This window comes from Grus americana, chromosome 1 (assembly GCF_028858705.1).
Source record: "Grus americana isolate bGruAme1 chromosome 1, bGruAme1.mat, whole genome shotgun sequence".
NCBI classification, from domain to species: domain Eukaryota; kingdom Metazoa; phylum Chordata; class Aves; order Gruiformes; family Gruidae; genus Grus; species Grus americana.
Genome location: NC_072852.1, coordinates 79,347,617 through 79,366,236, shown reverse-complemented (window position 1 = coordinate 79,366,236; position 18,620 = coordinate 79,347,617). Strand labels below are relative to the sequence as shown.

The following is an 18,620-nucleotide window of genomic DNA, read 5'->3' as shown; positions in this document are numbered from 1 at the left end:
ATATGGACATATGCTGCTCCTGGCCCAGGAATTAAGTTCACTTGCTAAGAGCTCTGGACAGGGGAAACTCTTCCTTTTGAAAGGATGAAGATTTGCTGGGCAGGTTGAATTCCAAAAATAAATGGCAGCTGTTTCCACCTGTTGGGAGTTTAACCCCATCACAAGAAATTAATGGGCAAAAAGCTGTTGTTATGACAGCCAAAGATACCATTCATTAAAACTCTACACTCATATCTACTGAGTCACGAAGGCACAGAGAAAAATACTGCCATTGTCCAGAGCGCTAATGCAGTGAGGTATACTCATTTGTGGGACAAGTGACCACAGTAAGAGATCGCAGACACGACTGGACATTGTGCAAGGAACCTGGTTTTGCTCGCAGCTCCGTGCAGTATGACTAAATACCCTCACGTGCTTGCAAAGGGAATCAAGCCCCCTCACTGTTCATTCTGGCCCCAGCTACACCAGCAATCAGGAGCAGAATTTGGCCCTTACTTTTGCGTCTGAAATGGCATCGTAAAGTGATCTTTCTGTACCTCTCACAGATATGCCAGTTTGCAATCATAACCGGAGTAAAATAATATTGCCATTAAAGAAAGTATTTAAAGGTGCTAATTTTATTTTGAGTGGAGCCAAGCTTCAGGGGGTGCTATGTTTATTTATCAGACAGTCGTGAACAGATGCAACTGAACGGTATTTATCCGCTTCTTTGCTGTCAATAAGCGCTCACACCTCTCACCGAATATGTGAGTTTACCCATTTCTGATTTACCATTACATAACTAATTTTCTTAGTTACATATCAGTTAAGCATAAAAGCTAGATGAAGTATTAGTAAGCTTTTTTCAGTTCCTATGAAATCCTAAAGACAGCTTTGTCTAAAATGGCAATCTTTAAAAGAATTACATTTACAGCAGAATCACAACTCACATTAATCAAATGATCATTAAATCATCAAGATTCTCGCTCCCAGATTGTTCAGTAAACATGGTTTCCGTTTTCCCTACCTCTGTTTTGTCTGTAACTCTTCTGACTCTTCAAGTATTTCCTAAATTGGGATTTAAGTCCTATCTGTCAATTCTTCTGCGTAAGAGAATGCTTTCAATGCCAATATAAATGCAAAAGTCAGAAAACACGGACAGACTTGCCTGCAAGACACATTCTTTCTGTAATAAAGATCAATCCAACTCTTCTACAATTACCAAGTTTAAATCACTTTGCAGTCCATTTGAAAAGATAGAGGGGAGCAATGAAATGTTTTAAATACAAAGTCCTCTGTGAAACTGCCCCTCAAACAACCAATCGCAAGTTGTTAGCTCCACAAATTAAATGTAACAAGTGCATTTAACAGCAAAAATAATGCAAACTACCATTGGCACAAAAAATACGAATGCCCCAACCACGTAAGAGATTCAGAATGACCAAAATGTTACGGTGCAAATAATTTTAACATTTAATGTCATTATTTCATTTTCCAGATTAGATAATAGAAATTAGTATTCTATTAAATGTCAGTAGAATTAAGATATCTATTTATTAACTGAAGGTTACTATTTTCTATGGTCAAACACATTTGACAGAAGTCGAACGCTCTACATAACTAGGAATCTCATTTACTTAAGCTTTAAGTTCCTCCATCCAGCAATTATTCAACCAAGAACTGCAGGAGAATTATCTGTGTGGCACCACACAGGAGAAACAGTTTTAAAAAGCTGTCTTACATACATACATATGTACATACGCAATCTATAGATTATTCACGTACAGGTTCCGTTGCATTTCTTGATAAACATTTGCCCAAGAATTTGGACCACTGTTGGGCCAGATTTGCAATCAGCATAAACTGAAGCAGCTTTGCTGACATCAGGGAAGCCAGGCTGAGACGCATTGGCTGTAGGCAGAGTACAAGCCCTGCGAGCAGAGTACAGTGGAAAAACTTCTGACTAAGAGACAGCACACGTCAAACAGATTAGAGCTGGGTGACTCTGCACTAGACAGACAGCAAAAATTTAAATGACTTAATGGAAGAAAGGTAGGTACTCAGTAGGTACTCCCCACAGCTAGATATGGATTTGAAAAACAGTTTTAAGAGCTGGGTGCTTCATCTTCTAAATCAGCTTTCATACCTGTCACTCCCACGGTTTTACATGAAAATACAAAAACTATAGTTTAATATAAAATACATAACTATATACCTGCATTCTCTGGACTCGGATATTAACGGTAGAGAAGTACATATTCTGTTTTTATTTGCCCGTTCAATACCCTTGTCACAGCATTCTTCCATTGAAAGATCTGCAGAAATGAGGAAAGAAAAACACAATATATTTAATACAACCTTAGTAAATGGTATTGCACCTGCCAGTTAAAAACAAAACAAAACAAAAGAGAGCCAGTTCATTTTCCCCTCCCTAATCTGCACACAGAGTAGTGCAGCCATGGCCAAATGAAGCATCTGTTAGCACCCTGCAATCAGCCCAAGTGCTGGAGGTATTCCTTCGGCAGTGAAGCAAACTGCAGGTTCCCTTAACCATTCATGTAAAGACACAGCCTAGGGACTGATAGTCCAGTCCAGAAAACAGTTCAGATATACAGAGTCCTGCACAATAAAAGGATCTGTAGGATTGCACACCTTTATTACCAAAAGTGGCAGAACCAATAAGCAACCTTTTAAAATCTTGAAGAATATAGGATAAATCACTGATATGAAAGACAGATGAATCTCATTATATGTTAATCTGCAGAACTATTTTCTCCTGAGGTTATTATCCAATTAATCCGTTTTACTCAAAAGTATGTCTGTAAACGCGTAAGTATTGTGCAAAGAAACAGAAAGTTATATAGTATTTGGATCACTAACATATGAAAGAAAAATTAATATAGATAGCAACTGATACCAACCCTGAATCTAAGGGGAAAAGCATACTGAAAATAATTATTTGTGCAGAGTATGATTTTTGCAAAAGTCTCTAATTTAATAAAACTAAATACTGTTAATGAACTGACAAGCACTACAGGTTTGCTTCATATTCCAAGTGCAAAAGTTCAGTGCACAGCAGGTGTATCAGAACTTGGAATAAAACATGAGTCACATTTTCCTATTAATTATCTTGTAGTCCGGACACTGAACAGCTCCTTGTATAACAATACAAAATCTGTGTAAAAAACCATCTGCTTATGAAGAGGGACAGCTTTCTAATGTTTTCTCTTTGTTTCCTAAGTTTTTTGACTAATGGCCCTCACAGGCTGCACCCATGAGTGCTGAGGGAGCTGGCTGATGTCATTGCCAGGCTACTCACGATTATCTTTGAGAGGTCATGGTGAACGAGAGAAGCTCCTGAAGAATGGAAGAGAACACATGCCTACCTGTCTTCAAGAAGAACAAGAGAGGAGATCTGGGAAACTACAGGCTGGTCAACCTCTTCTCACTGTCTGGGAAGGTGGTGGAGGAAATCCTCCTGGAAACAATGTCCAAACACGTGAAGGACAAGAAGGTGATCGGGAGAAGTCAGCTTGGATTTATGAAGGGGATACCACGCTTAGCTAATCTCATAGCCTTCTACAATGAGGTGGCTAGCTTGGTGGATGAGGGGAGAGCAGTGGATGTTGATTACCTTGACATCAGTAAGGCTTTAACACTGTCTCCCATAACAACCTCACAGACGAGCTGGCAATGTACAGGTTAGGTAAGCGGACAGTGAGGTGGACACTGGAAGGAGTGCACCCTCTACAAGTTCACAGATGATACAACTCTGGGAGGAGTGGCTGATGCACCAGATGGTTGTGCTGCCATCCAGAGGGACCTCGATGGGCTGGAGAAATGGGCTTCATGAAGTTCAACAAAGACAAATGCGAAGTCCTGCATCTGGGGAGGAATAAGCCCTATGCACAAGTACACAGTTTCCCAGCTGGAAAGCAACTCTGCAAAGAAGGACCTAGGTGTCCCGGTGGACACCAAGCTAACCATAAGCCAGCTACGCGCTTTCGTAGCAAAGGTGGCCAACACCCTCTTGGGCTGCATTAGACAGAGCATTGGCAGCAGGTCGAGGGAGGTGATCCTTCCCCTCTGCTCAGCACCAGTGAAGCCACATATGGAGAGCTGTGTCCAGTCCTAGGCTCCCCAGTTCAAGAAAGATATGGACTTTCTGCAGAGAATCCAGTGCAGGGCCACCAAGATGATTTATGCACTGGAGTATCTTTCATATGAGGAGAGACTGAGAGAGCTGGGACTGTTTAGACTGTAAAAGAGAAGGCTCAGGGGGGGATCTGATTGATGTTTATAAATAGCTGATGGGAGGGGATGAAGAAGAGGGAGCCATACTCCTCCCAATAGTGTCCACTGACAGGATGAGACAATTGACACAGATTATACCATATGAAGTTCCATCTGAACACAAGAAAACACTTCTTTACTGCAAGAGTGTTCGAACATTGGATGCTCTCAAGAGGTCCCTTCCAACCTAAATGATTCTGTGACTGATTACTTAACGAAAAATAAATAAGACCCTTTCGGCTGTAGGTTGCTGTGCTGCACAGAGGAAGGCAAAATCTCATTTACTTCTTTTTGATGGAGAAGCTGAAGTACAGAAGGATGAAACGACTTGCCCAAATTACACAGCAAGCCAGTGGCAGAACAGGGAGTGCACACCAGGTCATTCCCAGACCATCTCTCTCCACTGGATCATAAAATGCCTCACACGACTGTCTCATCCTTAGTTTTGCTCCAAGCACATCTAAAGGGTGAAAAATTCAGTAAGCAGCAGCATTATATTCAAGACTATCCATCTTCACAAATGACTTCCTGCAGAGTCTAGTAAGGACAAGCATCTGTCTCCTCTGGCTTTCCCTATACCAGTCACAAAGCCGTCGTTCCCCAGGTGCTCCTGACGTATGGGCGTTACAGCCCCCTTCCATCTGTCCATGTATCCACCTCCTACTCTGTTGCAGTTATCAAAATAAGTCAAATATTATCTACCCTGTTCATGATCCCACTTACTCTGATACGCGTCAGACGGAGTTTACATGAGTATCTCACCTGGCAGATCTTCATATGTGGGAAAGTTAAAAAGCAGCTGAAAGCAAGTAAGGATGATAACCCCCTTCCAGTAACTCAGCTGTTTGCAGGGAACAACTTATATTCCCGACTAGTGATTATAATCCAGCAATTTGAAGCTAAAAGGAAAGAGCTAAATCTTAACGTAGGTACTCTTAAGGTAGTTATCAATTCTACAGTGCAAAGCTCTAGACTACTGAGCATAATTCTGGCCATCCCTCTTTAGGAAAGAATACATCAAAATGGAAAACACGTAAAGAAAGGCTAGGAGGATGGTCTGGGGAATCAAAGCCCTATTATATGTGGAGAAACTGGAAGAAATAGACCATTTTAAGCCTAGATAAGTAAAGATTGTGAAAGGATGTGGTTCCTGTCAACAAATACTACTGCAGTAAACAATAATCAGAATTATGGGATCAAGTAAACCAAACATTTTTTAATAAGAAAATCATTATACTTATAAACGGAATTACATTAAATGTTAGTTTATAACAGAGCTCTGTACTCTATGACCCAGGTCATCCTTCTAGTCTTACTTGCATACCCAAAATAACAGTCAAAATTCTGTCATTATGAAGTCAAGGCAATAATTCTCTTGAATTCCTCAGTGTGTCCAGAATTCATGCCAGTGTCTGAAAGCTAATTGTAGTTTATAATGCTACAGAGAAAATCAGTCTTGCAAATAAATATCTGCCTGTGGTGAAAGACATGAATTTGCATCTGATCTCTTCTTTGGGAATAGGGACCCTGTCTGGTGCTCTCTGTCTGCCAGTGTATTGCTAACAAACATTATATGCATCAAATTTCGTACAGTGTGTTACAAATAACCATACTTTTAGTGCTGTTGACTGCAATTAATCTTAACCGTGTTGAAAAACGATACACATTTAAGTGAAGTGCAGAGCTGGCTGCAGGTTTTTGCAGGGCTTTGTACAAACGGGTCTTTAGCCAAGTTCCTCCCCAGAAGGACAATCCCTGGCTCTGGACACCAGTTCTTCCCTCCCAGCTCTGGCAACACACCTCTACTCCAACCAAATAACTCAAGAATTCAAAGCAGGCCAAGCTAAGCAAGCTCGTCTGTAGGAGTGCAGCAGACAAAGAAGGATTTCGGATAGTTTGTTGAGGGAGAACTGTGGTCCAGGCTCATTTTTTTGGTGACATCACAATTCATATCCTCCAAAGATCCTGCCAAAAACCTCTTGAGAATAGAGGGAAGTGAAAAACAAGCAGTAAAAAAAGGACTCCACCCTCAAGGCCATTCTTCTAAAACACAACAATAAAACAGTAAAAAACATATTCTCTAGCTTGGCTTTGCAGTTTGCTTTTAAAAATTGGCATTCGTGGACAAACCTCTATTCTTTCAAAATCTCAGAAAGTGCATGCCTCACACTTTGAGTGTCACCTCCTGATTGCACTGGAACCAATTCTGACTATTTTGGCATCAAGAGTTGTTAATGAGTATTTAGAAACAGGACAGACTTATCGTCTCGGAACTGTATTTTTCCAGTGCTGTGGATTCAACCATACGTGTGCACATTCACGTGGCTCCCAGGTGGAAATCTTTGGGCAAGCAGTTCGTACTGAGGCCATTTGTGCCTCCTTACACCCTCTTCAGGGGACCAATAGCATGGGGGGGGGGGGCCCCCACGGCCTCGCCTCAGTTTCTCATAACTAGAAGTTTGTAATGCAGGGCGTCTGAAAGGAAGGGGTAGTGGCAAGCAGACGGTAGAAACTACTCTGATTACAACATCTTGAAGAATCTCACGTACCGCGCGGAAAGTGATGGTTCTTTTTTCTCTGAATGTGACTACGCGTCTTTTGCTGCAGTTGATGGGCCTGTGGCACCCCTCAGAGGTGGAGTGCCAAAGGTGATCAAACAGGAATTACAGTACCGCTCTTCTGAACCTGGTGCTCCTTCAGCTGCTTTGCCAAGTGCATAATGTTTCATGCAAATCAGCCAGAGAACTCTTAGGCATCTGAGAGACAAAACACTTCTGGGAAAGGCTGATCATATTGTCTGTGTTGAGCTGAAACGCGGCCCTTTATTTGGAGGGAGAAACCCTACGCTAAAGTTCTAACATGCAGGAATACACTATCTGGTCCATTTTCTAAGTTTGTGAAGCAATTGTTCAGCTTTTTGGTATCACGAGACAGAAAAATATAAAGATAAACCCGAGATCTGTTAAGATAGTAGCATGTTTACTTCCTTTTCACTCAGATATAGTAATTTTGCATGCTAATTGACTAATTGAGAAAAATCCAAGTCTATTTTGGATAAAAATCAAATGCAGATTTGACACTACTTTGTCCCCGTAAAAAAGTATGTGCAGCAGAGCATCCGAAAGAACTTCAGCCATGTTAGTATAATAACAGCGAGGATGCCTGTCCTGATGTTAAGGTGGTACATGTAGTACTCAGAGATTTCAGAAGTCTCGGGAAAAGGACAGTAGAAAGACAGCTGGAACTCAGATCTCTAATTTTACAAAAGCTGTCATGAAGAACACCTATCAGGTAAGAAGTGATTAAAGGTCACGCAAATTAAAACATTTTGTGCGTGTGATGCATTCATGTGCTAGCTATGAACTATGCTTACATAGATAAAATGTGTATGAGCATATGGTTGTTTTAAAAAAAAGGTAGTTTGCTAATCTTAACAGCATTGCCATACTGTGTGGGAGTTCAAAGCAAGAAATGTGGTTAAAATCTGTACAACCTTAGACTTCTGTGATGTAAGAATTGCTTATTCAGCTGCTACAGTGAGTATTTTCTGCACAAGAAAGATAAGCTTAAGAATGTTACCCAAAAGCATGATTCCTGGAATGAGAAACCCTGAATTGTTTCTGGGAATTGTGCAAAAAATAAGCAGAAGTAAAAAGGACTGGATAATTTTCATGGCAGTAGCATTCCAGCTAGATCAAAAAGGGACAGGTTTTTTAAGTAACAATCTACATTAGCAGCTATTCTGTACAGCTGTTGACGATGGAAAAGCCTATGTACAATCCAGGATTAGATAGCTGTTCATTCCTCAGTGCTGACCTATGGAACAGTTATAAAGCTGAGGAAAATATCAAACCAAAGCTACACGTGAGCCTAGGTGGGCTTAGCAAACTAGTGCTAGTAAAGCTTTCCAGTTCTTCAGTGCAATAAGTGATGTGACTGTCAAATTCAGCCCACATAACCAGCTACAGTTGGGTATGGATTTGGAAGTGAGTCCAGGTCAAGGGGTCAAAGTCACACCTCCTTATGAGGATATTTTCAATCTTTTAAGCACATTAATTGATTAAGTTTGTAAAATGTGGTGCAGGTCTTGCCCTTCACTCAATTTACTCTGTAAGAGACTCAGCACTATGGAATGTGAGAAAACTGAACACGACTATCACTTCTCAGCATATGCAGATGCAAGCAGCAGGTGGACTCTGTGAAAGCTCAGCACTAGTCCAACATGTTTCAGTAACAGCATGTCATCCATTTTTTGAACTCATGCCTACAACAGACATGCATTGGTTTAGGTTTCCAGTAAGAAAAATACTTTCAACTTTCACAGCATACCTTTCTGACGAAACCTTTCTTGTCCTGTCAAGAAAACCGTGATGCTCATCCATCTAACTGTCAGCTGAAAAAAACCACAAGTCCACATACAGAATTTGATCCTCAACATGACAGATTGGCCATCCGTATTATTCAGAGCCACATTCTTTGTCTTTCAACTCCCTTTCCATCTGCACTCGCCTAACACAAAACCAGAGCAACTGCATATCCCTTTGGCCAAGGCTCCACTATAGGTGCTATAGGATTGGGGCAGACAAAGTGTGGTCTGCTATGCCAAACCAACTGTTCTTGAACCAATGACACCTGGCTAATATCAGGTGGACAAGTCAGCTGCCTTTGTAGCAGGAACGGTAGTCAAGTGCTGGCAGCTGGGATTTGTAGTCTTGATTTTTTGGCTGTCCTTACAAATTGTGAAAATGCTGTTTCTGGCAATGCAAATACACTCTGGCTGGCCACGTAAGGCATCAAATAGACCCAGAGATGTGCTTAGACAAGAGGGAAGCCAGCTGACTTCAAAGGTCTACCTGGTAATAGACTAACATGATAAGTACAGCCTTGTGGCATCTTGATCTTGCGTGTAAGCCTAGGGATTAGGCACACGGAGTAGAGGAAAGGGTGAAGGAGACCTGAAACTATAAAAGAGAAGGACATACAACAGAAAATCTGGCCATGATTCCCTGAAACAAATGCTTTGAATTGGGAGTAATGGAGTGATGCAGAAAAGCATTATCATTTTCCATCTGAGATGATGTATCTGCTGGACCTCTTCAGACTGGAGTTGGAATGAAGTTGCCCCTCCTCCATTTTATATGCAGAGAAAGAAGTGAATAGGAGCTTTTCTTTTTCTGCAGAGACATTCTCGTTTACCTCAAGACCACACACCAAATATGCCAATATACCGACAGGGTAAGAAAGATGAAGAGACACAGCTGAGCTGTGGCATTAGTCACCTTTGACCAGTAAGCTATTCTTAGTCCTTCCGCAAGGTTGTTCTTATAGGCTCTCACAAAGAATATACCAGCTTGAACTTCGTAATAAATGCATGAAACTTGGAGCCAGGATGCCCTCTCTTGTAATCCCCAAAACAGCACAAGCCAGTCTCCAGAAGGCAGTCTCCAATGCATCTCTTGCAGCCCACAAGGCACTGTTGACCATCAGCTGCCCCTCTCCAGTACTTCTCTAGACTACTTGTTGCCCTCAAGGAAGGCCTATGACAATGGTGCCTCTCTCTCCCAAGTGTGGAGGTCACATTGGATCTTTATGGACTGACAGACAATCACTCACAGTTCACGTACTGCTAAGAAATACGATATTCTCCCTAAACAGACTTAAAGGGTTTGAACCTTTACCTTAAGACGAATTCTCAGCTGAGTGTGATTATTTCAGGATAGCTGAAATCACTGAAGAAACCCAGTTAGCACACTCACTAATGTAGCAGCACCCTAAAGGAAATGCCTGGTATGTTAGTATGTTTTGTGGTTGGTTTTAAAACAGCCAACATTTTACTGGAAATTTTCTTAGGTCTGGTGAACACTCATTTATGGGGAATGTGGCTCCAGTAGCACGAGCAGTGGCCGTCACACAATTAGGGGGATTTTCAGATCTGGCCAAACCTCATTTTATGAGGTGTCTGTTTGCAGTTAATAAAAGAAACTCTTAAAATCATTCATGGCAATAGCTGGTGATGAGGTAGCTGCTGCGTTTGGTGATAAGGACATGCCTAAAGGAGGCAACGGTCTGTTGCAACGTGCCTTATTTTCCTTGGTGGAGAAAGTAAGTGCTTTACTGTGGGGGTTTTTATTTTGTCTAAGTTCTAATAAAAAAAAAAACTTTCAAAAAAGGCAACTGGCTACTAAAAAATTAGAAAAGAGGACTCCATCTATTGCAGGAAGACTATAAGGCACCCTATATACATACCAAAATATCGCAGAAGATAGGGAGGTAGGAGCCCTCAAGAGGTTGTCTTGTCCTACCCACTACTCTCAGGCAGAACTGGTAAAATTTGGTCAGTTCTAGGAAGATTTCTATTTATTTGTTCAGAATGATATTAAGTGAGGCTGATTCCATAACCTCTCTAGAGGATCCCAGAGGATTTTTAATAATATATTACCTCCCTGTCTGCTCCAAAAGCCCATTTAAACTCATTTCTTTCTTACTACCTCTTACAGACAGGCTCTTACACACTTCAACAACCCGTATCTGGAGACTGCTACTTCATGTGGATGTCTTTTCTGTCCTTTCAAATTAACTTGATTTTTTTTCATCTTTCTGCATAGGTTATTTCTTGGACTTCTATGAGGAGGCTGGAGTTTGAAAGATACCAAGACTAGAAGACTGAAGGCTGTTCTGACGATTTCTAGAAGACATGAAGAAATTGAGAGAAGTTTAATACCGGAGTCCACTGAGTCAGCATCATATAAACAGCTTAGTGTAAGTAACGGCTGTCCTAGACTTTACGTACTCGCATGAACATGAAAAAAGAGGCTACATTCACAGCTCTGATGGGCACAGGTGGCCTAAAGAACCCAGTCTCACCAAGTTGCCACAGCTGGACCTACAAAAAAGACTCGTAACTGGAAGAAGAACAGGAACTGCTGTTTTATATACGGTGTTACAATTAATCTGTTGTTAGTCCTGTTCATTTGTATAAAGGCCACGATCCAAAATGTACTGTAGTAAGTAACAGTCTTTACATAGAACTTGAAGACCTTTGGATCAAGTCCAAAAATGTATATATTTAAATTAAAGCAATTGAAATAAGATGTATATGAGAATATGAGAGAGCAGTGCATCTCAAACATACATGCTCAAGCATTTCTATATTTTGTCATGTGAAATGGTTACAGGAAAACCATTTTCACACTGGGATTTCTCCCTTTTCATCTGACCAGAAAATCAGAAAGAATAAGTACGCTTTTATATACTGCTTAAGTGACACATATCTACTGTGTAGCCATAGTTATTGCTGAATAAAAAAAAAAAATACTTAACAATGATGAAAGATTCTGATATTCTACTACTGCCATATGTAAAGAATAGTCTGTAAACACTATGCAGATGGGATAAAATCTATAGCACAATGGGACAAGGTTCAAGTAACTAATGAGCATAGAAGGAACTGAAGACTTACAGAGCAGGGAGAAAATAAAGATCCATTTTTTTGTACATATTTATATAGCAATGATTTAGGAAAAGTTTTCTTTTGGAGAAAACTTTACTAAAACTCTTCCATAACATTTTCCTCATTATTGAATTTACGTATACCGAGTTGCAAATTTATACCTAGCTCTTCCAGATTTTCTGTCAAAGTATTGATATTAGAAGTGCTCAGCACTCTGAGCTCAGTGATGAGCTTCCAAGCTGGAAGACGGAAGTATTTCGAATGGATGTACTGGTAGCATTTGTACAGTATATCCTTCATATACAGTATATTCTTCCAGTGCTTAGTAAATCCTAGGAAATATCCTAAAAAGCTGGAATATACCAAAGTGTTTCTATATCAATACTTCAGCACTGATACAAAAAAAAAATTTAGGTATTGCTTTCTTTATTACTATGCTTAAGGTCTCAGTCCAGATTTTGACAGTACTACACTCAAAAGTGAACGCTTTAGCAGGGAACATCTTACATGCTTGTGCAGTATGGGTCATTTGTGGGTGCTACCATAATGCAGAAAATAACGTACTTCCTATACTTGTGTGGTCAGTACTCAAAACTTCACCAGAGATGCCATTCAGCTTTCTTTGAATGACAATTTTAAATTAATCTGATTAACTGAAAAGAATTTGAATGAGAATTCCTGAGAATCTAGAAATTCAATTTCTTTTTAAGATCCAACAGCCCATACTTGAAATCCAAAGGGCAATTGCTCAAAACTTTTAAGAAGTCTCAAGTAGATTATACTAAATATAAGGCAGAGACAAAGTACTCATGAGTGATGGGGGGAAAAAAAAAAAGTGTTATTTGCTTAAAAAAGCGAAGGCAAGAAGCTTCATTAACTGCATTAGGCAAAGAAGTGCCAGTGTATTCAGGAAAGCATTAGCACTGGAGATCCTTCTTTAGAACTGTTGCATCCTGCTGATGAGAGAAAACTTTCAACACGACTTTTACTGGACTGTCCCGGTGTCTTGCCAGAGATGATTTCAGCAGGACAAGAATCATCAGCTGGTCTGATAAACAGGCAGGTTGCTGTCAGAATTCTTCCTTTATTGTACACACTCTCCCAGTCACTGCAAATTAACCAGTACATTACCCTTGTAGACACCACTTTGACTATTCCTTCTCCACTTACCTGACATTTTTCTGAGCGTTTCTAAACCGATTTTTACTCACAAAATATTACGACCGGTGATTCTTTACATTCTTCTAGGGCTCTTCACTGACCCTTCCCCTCCTTCGTATTTTTGCTTCTTGTGCCCTCTTCCACTGTTTTCCCTCTTGGTCCTGACAATTCCTTCACTGACTTTTTTGTGGACAACTTTTCTATTCTTTCTCACCCTCCAGTCTTCTCAGTCTTCTGCCTCCACTTCTACAGTTTATCGTGAAGCAATGTTAGCCACTCTCCTAGTTTAATTATACGTGATGGCTTAACTATTAAAATCTTCACACCTGGCCTACCTCCTTCCAACGAATCTACACATAAATACACGTGTCTGGCATTTCCTGAGTGCTTTACAAAAATGTTTGCCTATTCTGGCTAAAGCGATCTGCTTATTTTGTTCTTGCTTAACTGTAGTCATTTTCCTTATTTCCTGTCACTGTCAACCATCACTTTTTGCTACCTTTTTCACAAAAGCTTTTGCTCATTTATCTCTTTCATACGAAACCACTCTATGCTACCATTAAAATTCTTGCCCATGCCCTGATTTCTTTTTTATTTGGTTTTCAGCTCCCTCTTTCTTGACCTTCCCTGTCTCATCCCCTTTTATTCTCTACAGATATTTTACTACACCTAGCAAACCCGTTATTCTCTGTTTACTGAATTGATTTTGCCGCCTACCTCTTCAGATCTATCCATAACTCACAAAACCAAACTTACATTCTTTTATGGTCCCAGGTAACTCTATTTCTGTCAAGTCACAGAGAGGTCTAAGACTCATCTCTCATTTCAGAAAATGCTAAGTATTGTAGAACAAGTTGCTCTTAACACAACTATTTATTAAAAACACATGTAAAGCTGGTATGAAATTCGCAGAAGGGCCTGAAGTGCAACAATAAATAAATAACTTTTGAAAATGCATTGACCTGCTATCAGATAATGCCTGAAATCTGACAGAATAGTATAAATATACTGCAGTAACTTGATAAGCTAGTTTATGTATTTTCATCTTGGATTTCACTAACATGTCTGCTTTCAATTACACAGATGAAAAACAAGAGTTTAACATCTTGCTCTTCCCTGATTGCAATAAAATGCCAAGTCTGAAAATGAACTATTACAAAGAAACTCAACTGAAAACTCATTTAGAGACAACATTCAGATTTTAGAACTGTATTTTTTGGTAGTATGTGATTTTGGGGCAGATTTTATCTATGACAGTGGGCAACAAAGCACAGATTTAGCCTTTTATAAATCCTACCTCCACCCATATACTGCTTATAAACTTACTGCTATAAAAGCACATGTAAAAATCATAATCTTAAAATAAAACTCATTCCACAAAGTCAGTGGAACATTTTTTTTATTACAAACTATAAGCTCAGCCTGAAAAGACATGTTTCCAGATGTTTAGTGAGTTAAACTGTCTGTGCCTGTAGTACCATGGCATGCCAAAGACGCAGCTAGAGGATGAACTATTCATACACTGACTGGACATAATGATGTAAGTAATTCATCTTCTTCAGTAGATGGTAGCTTGCCTCATAAGCAAAAAACAGTTTTAAAAAAAATGTGATGTTTACAATAAACCAAAGCTGCATTATAAAATTTAGAAGGTTTATAAGACCTTTACTTTTGCAAAGAATGATGTGCTTATCTATATTCACATGCACTGGGCGGTTCCAGTGAAGGCACTCCCTTTCTGTTTTTCCAGAATGCGGACTTTAATTAATAGATACTGATGATTTGATGATTTATTAGTAAGGAAAAGCAATTAAGAAAACGGCTGGTAACAAGCTTAGGAGGAAGCTGTATTTCAGAAATATGTTTCCTAGTAACTTGGCAACTGGATCGCTAAAGCACTTAGGAGCTCCTCTTTGCCCCAAGCCCCTTTATGCTAGTCACACAGAGGAACACAGGCTCTGCCCCAAACAGCTTGCATTTAAACAGCATGATCTCACAAGGTAATGACTTCATTTGCCTGCAAAACACAGATGGCCACGTTAAATAATGCAGGAAAAAAAATCTTTGTTACAGCAATTACAATTACTAGTAATTACTGAATTATTAATTACATTCACTACTAATAATTTCACCTGACAAGTCTACTCTTCAAAAGGTAGTGTCCTTCTGCTTTCAGACATTTAAATCTAATTTTATTCAACATACTGTTTCCAAAATTCTAAGGATGCAGAAATTCTAGATGAAATTAAGAGGATGGATTCTTATTTGAGAATAAAAACCTGATATACCTTTTATTGCCAAATTTGGCTATACTTTGTGTCAACAAAAACTTTGAAAACTTGAACTTATCTATCCAATTACTTACCATTTTTCTAAAAAAATAGTCTAGTAGTTAAGGTTAAATGTACACTGAGATTACAAAATGAAATTATTCAGTGTTTTACAATAATGTCGAATACTTAAAATTACTATGCCCGTTCCCTGTGATACATCAAAGCCACAGTTTTGCTGATGTGCCCTGTTGCCTGAGAGAAAGTAGGAGTATCTTTGGATTCTGGCACTAAATGTTGCTTTTCTAACCTTCTTTATTCTGTCCCTCCTTCTTTAAAAGAGGTGGCTAACATCTCTCTGTCAAAAGCAAATATTTTGAAGGATATCTGTGAAAAGTACACTGCTATATGAAAATCTAAGAGCCAAAACACTGTCACAGTAACAAATAATTGACTTCACTGGCTTTTGTCTGCCATTGTTAGGCCTAGGCCAGAGAACATGTGTTTGCAAATGTTTGCCTGGGGTACAGCACAATCGAGCCTCAACTCTGAATGGCCCCCTTGGGGTTACTCTAATAGAAAAAGTCACTTATCTGTTAGCTATGATAAGGGCATTATCACCATACGACAAGTAGTTTCTTTGTCATATCTTACCAGTTATATTTGTGGTGGAACACTACACTGAATTAAATCAATATCCTCTTTTTATGCAGTCTTAAGAGAGCAAGAAGAAAATGCATAGTATGGAAAGGGAGTCATGGCCCACAGCCAGATCTCTGCTTACAAAAGCGACCACATCACACGATACCATTCATAAATGTTTCACGTTTTGTCTTCAAAAAGCCTGCATCCTTTGCTTCGCTATTCTTCCTGATCCACTGAGATTGCAAGTAACTGTTGATCCCTTTTCCCTTTTTTGGGGGGCACAATTTGGTCCCCAACAGATCAGACGTGACACCTCTCCTGACCGCCGGTTCGGGGACACACCACCTTCGCGGTGCGCAGTTTAACCCGACGCCCGCCACCGGGCACCCTTCCTTACAGGGGGGCAACGTGCGACGGCCGGCGGCAGCGCCAACAGCTCCGACATGTCGCAATTCTCGGGACATCGGGCTGCAAAAGCCCCGGAGCCGCCCCCGGGGGCCCGGCCGGCTCAGCCGCCAGCAACCCGGGGGGCGCCCGGCCCCGGGGGCGCGGGGGGCGGGGGGGGAATCGCCGGGCAGAGAGCGCAGCCCGGCCCCGCGACGGCCCGACTCACCAACTCCCCGCGGCAAAGTCCGTCCCGGCGGAGCCTCGTATCGACCCTCCGGAGCAGAGATAACCTGCTCGGGTGGCAGCGGCCCCGGGGGGCGAGCGGGAGCCGGCGGTGGCAGCGGGCGGCTGCGGCGCAGCCGGTGCACGCCACGCCTTTCTGCTCACTTGAACGTGGCAGCGGCGCTTTAAAGCCTGCCCGGGACGTCCAGGGGCACGGGGAAGGGGGGGGACACACCAGGGGAAGTCCAGCTGTCTTGCTGCTCCAGGTCCCGTGGGCCCGCTCCGCAGCCGCCGGACCCCGGTTGCCGTCCAGAGCGCTCGCTCCCTCCGGCCCCGGGAGAGGGAGCAGGAGCGGGCACCGCCGGGGCAGCCAGCCCGGGGGGCCAGCGAGGCGCCCCGCCGCCGGCAGCCTCCCGGCCAGGCGGGGCTGCGCCGGCGGCCCGCAGCCCGCCGGGGCGCCCGGGACCCCGCGCCGCCTGCCCCGGGGGGCAGAGCCGGGCCCTCGGGCGCCGGAGTGGCGGCGGGGGGAGAGCGCGGCGCAGCGCAGCCCCGCGGACGCCCGCTGATCGGCTCGGCTCGGCGCCGCTCCCCGCACTTACCTTGGCCCCGGAGCGAAGGCACCAGCGCCAGGAGCAAGAGGAGCCGCAGCGGCCGGGCCCCGCGGAGGTTGTCCATCGGCCGCCCGCAGCTCCCAGCCGGCGGGAGCACTCGCACCGAGCGGGGGCTTGGCTCTCCTGCAGCGTCCAGTGGGCTCCCCCCTTTTTGCTTGCTGCTGCTGTTGCTGCTGTTTCTGATGTTATCCCGAGCCGCCTGAGACCGGTTGGAAAAGAGCTTGCAGGAACCCCCCACTCAGTGGGCTTTACAAAGATTTAATTCACTGCCTACCCGGTTAATTATACAGCCTGCAAGTGCTTAGCAGAACAGAGCTGCCACGGAGCTTGGAGGCAGAGACCCTGTCGCTTCTGATACCCCTACTTCTCTCCCCGCCACCCCCACACACGCTGTAAAAGTGACTCCCTTTAGCTCGGAAAACTTTACAGATACTCAGCGTGAACCTAGGGACGGCGTGACTGATTCTGTGAAGGAGAAATGCAGCGACTTCTCTCGGTGCCAAGTAGGAGAAAGCCACAAACAAAGGCAAAGCAAAGAAAAACAAAACAAAAGAAACCACCTAGCAGAGAAAGAAAGGTTTAACCTCTGAAGGGGAGATTTTTCAACCCTTGTTCTTGGTCTTTCCGTCGATTTTACTCCTACGTAACTTTTGTCAATAAAAAGATTTTTAAAAAGCAGAGATATTCTAGAATCTTTTGATGAAATTCACTGAAAAAAAAAATTCCCTTCTTTCCTCCCCCTCCTCTTAGCAAGTCAGGATGAGAATTTCAACCCAAATGAGGCAGGCAGCTCTGCTCTATCTCTCCCCTCCCTCCCCCCTTTTTTTTTTCTCCCCCAAACCTCCTTATCTTATTTAAACAGGAACACAAACACTGATAGTGGTCAAAGGAAGAGCCTGAGTTGAAAGCACCCAGTTGGCTATGCTGTTGCCAAGATCTTTAAGATAATGTGGGGGATAATATTTGCAGGCAAATGCGTATGGAAACAAATGGAGAGTTCATCACCCCTCTATACTTTGCCCTCGGTTTTACTCAGAAAAACAGCTGGAAGTTAGTTTGTGTTTACTTGGTAGATGTGCCACATGCACTCATTGGAGTATTACTCTTCTAACTACTCAATAACTCAACTTTTTAACATCTCTCCTCAAAACGTCCAACTGGAAAAAGTATTTAAGGTAGTAAAAGTGTGCACCTTTTGTTCTGCACCAGGTTACTCGCTCTTTTCTTACACAAGAACATAAAAATGGCCATGTGGCCAAGGGTCTAACTAGCCCAGTAGGCCGTCTTCAGCAATGATCATACGTGGTCACCAAAGCACGAGTGTGAACAAGGAAACCACACGTGATAATTCTCCCAACTACTCTTCCAGCCTCCAGCTGCTTTGAGTTTGGAGCATTTCCTCAGTGGAATGTGGTTTCTGTGCACTTAGTACTCCCTGGTGAATTTCTATTCCAGCTATTTATCCTGTCTCCCTATGAGTTCTTGTACACCTTTATCATCCAAAATATCCTTTGGCAACATGGATTTACCAGTGACGGTGTGAAGGGCCATTTCCTTTTGTTCCTTTTGAACCTGGCTCCACCAACCTTCTCATGGTGCCTC

The 18,620-nt window shown here is 42.2% G+C and overlaps 1 protein-coding gene across 3 annotated transcripts in view; it reads right to left on the bottom strand.

Annotated features, from left to right (window-relative positions):
- FBLN1 (fibulin 1) overlaps nt 1-17,719 on the bottom strand; it is a 79,217-nt gene extending 61,498 nt beyond the window's left edge. The window contains exons 1-2 of one of the 3 annotated variants that reach the window (XM_054848253.1): nt 17,007-17,719; nt 2,195-2,294 (exon numbers count right to left, since the gene is read on the bottom strand). In XM_054848253.1, the coding sequence (XP_054704228.1) occupies nt 2,195-2,294; nt 17,007-17,082 (176 nt within the window). In that variant the 5' untranslated portion in view covers nt 17,083-17,719. Of the gene's footprint in view, nt 1-2,194; nt 2,295-16,411; nt 16,563-17,006 lie in introns of those variants that run through there. The other 2 variants (XM_054848242.1, XM_054848260.1) reach the window with 2 other exon arrangements.
- Between the last annotated feature and the right edge of the window lie 901 nt (nt 17,720-18,620).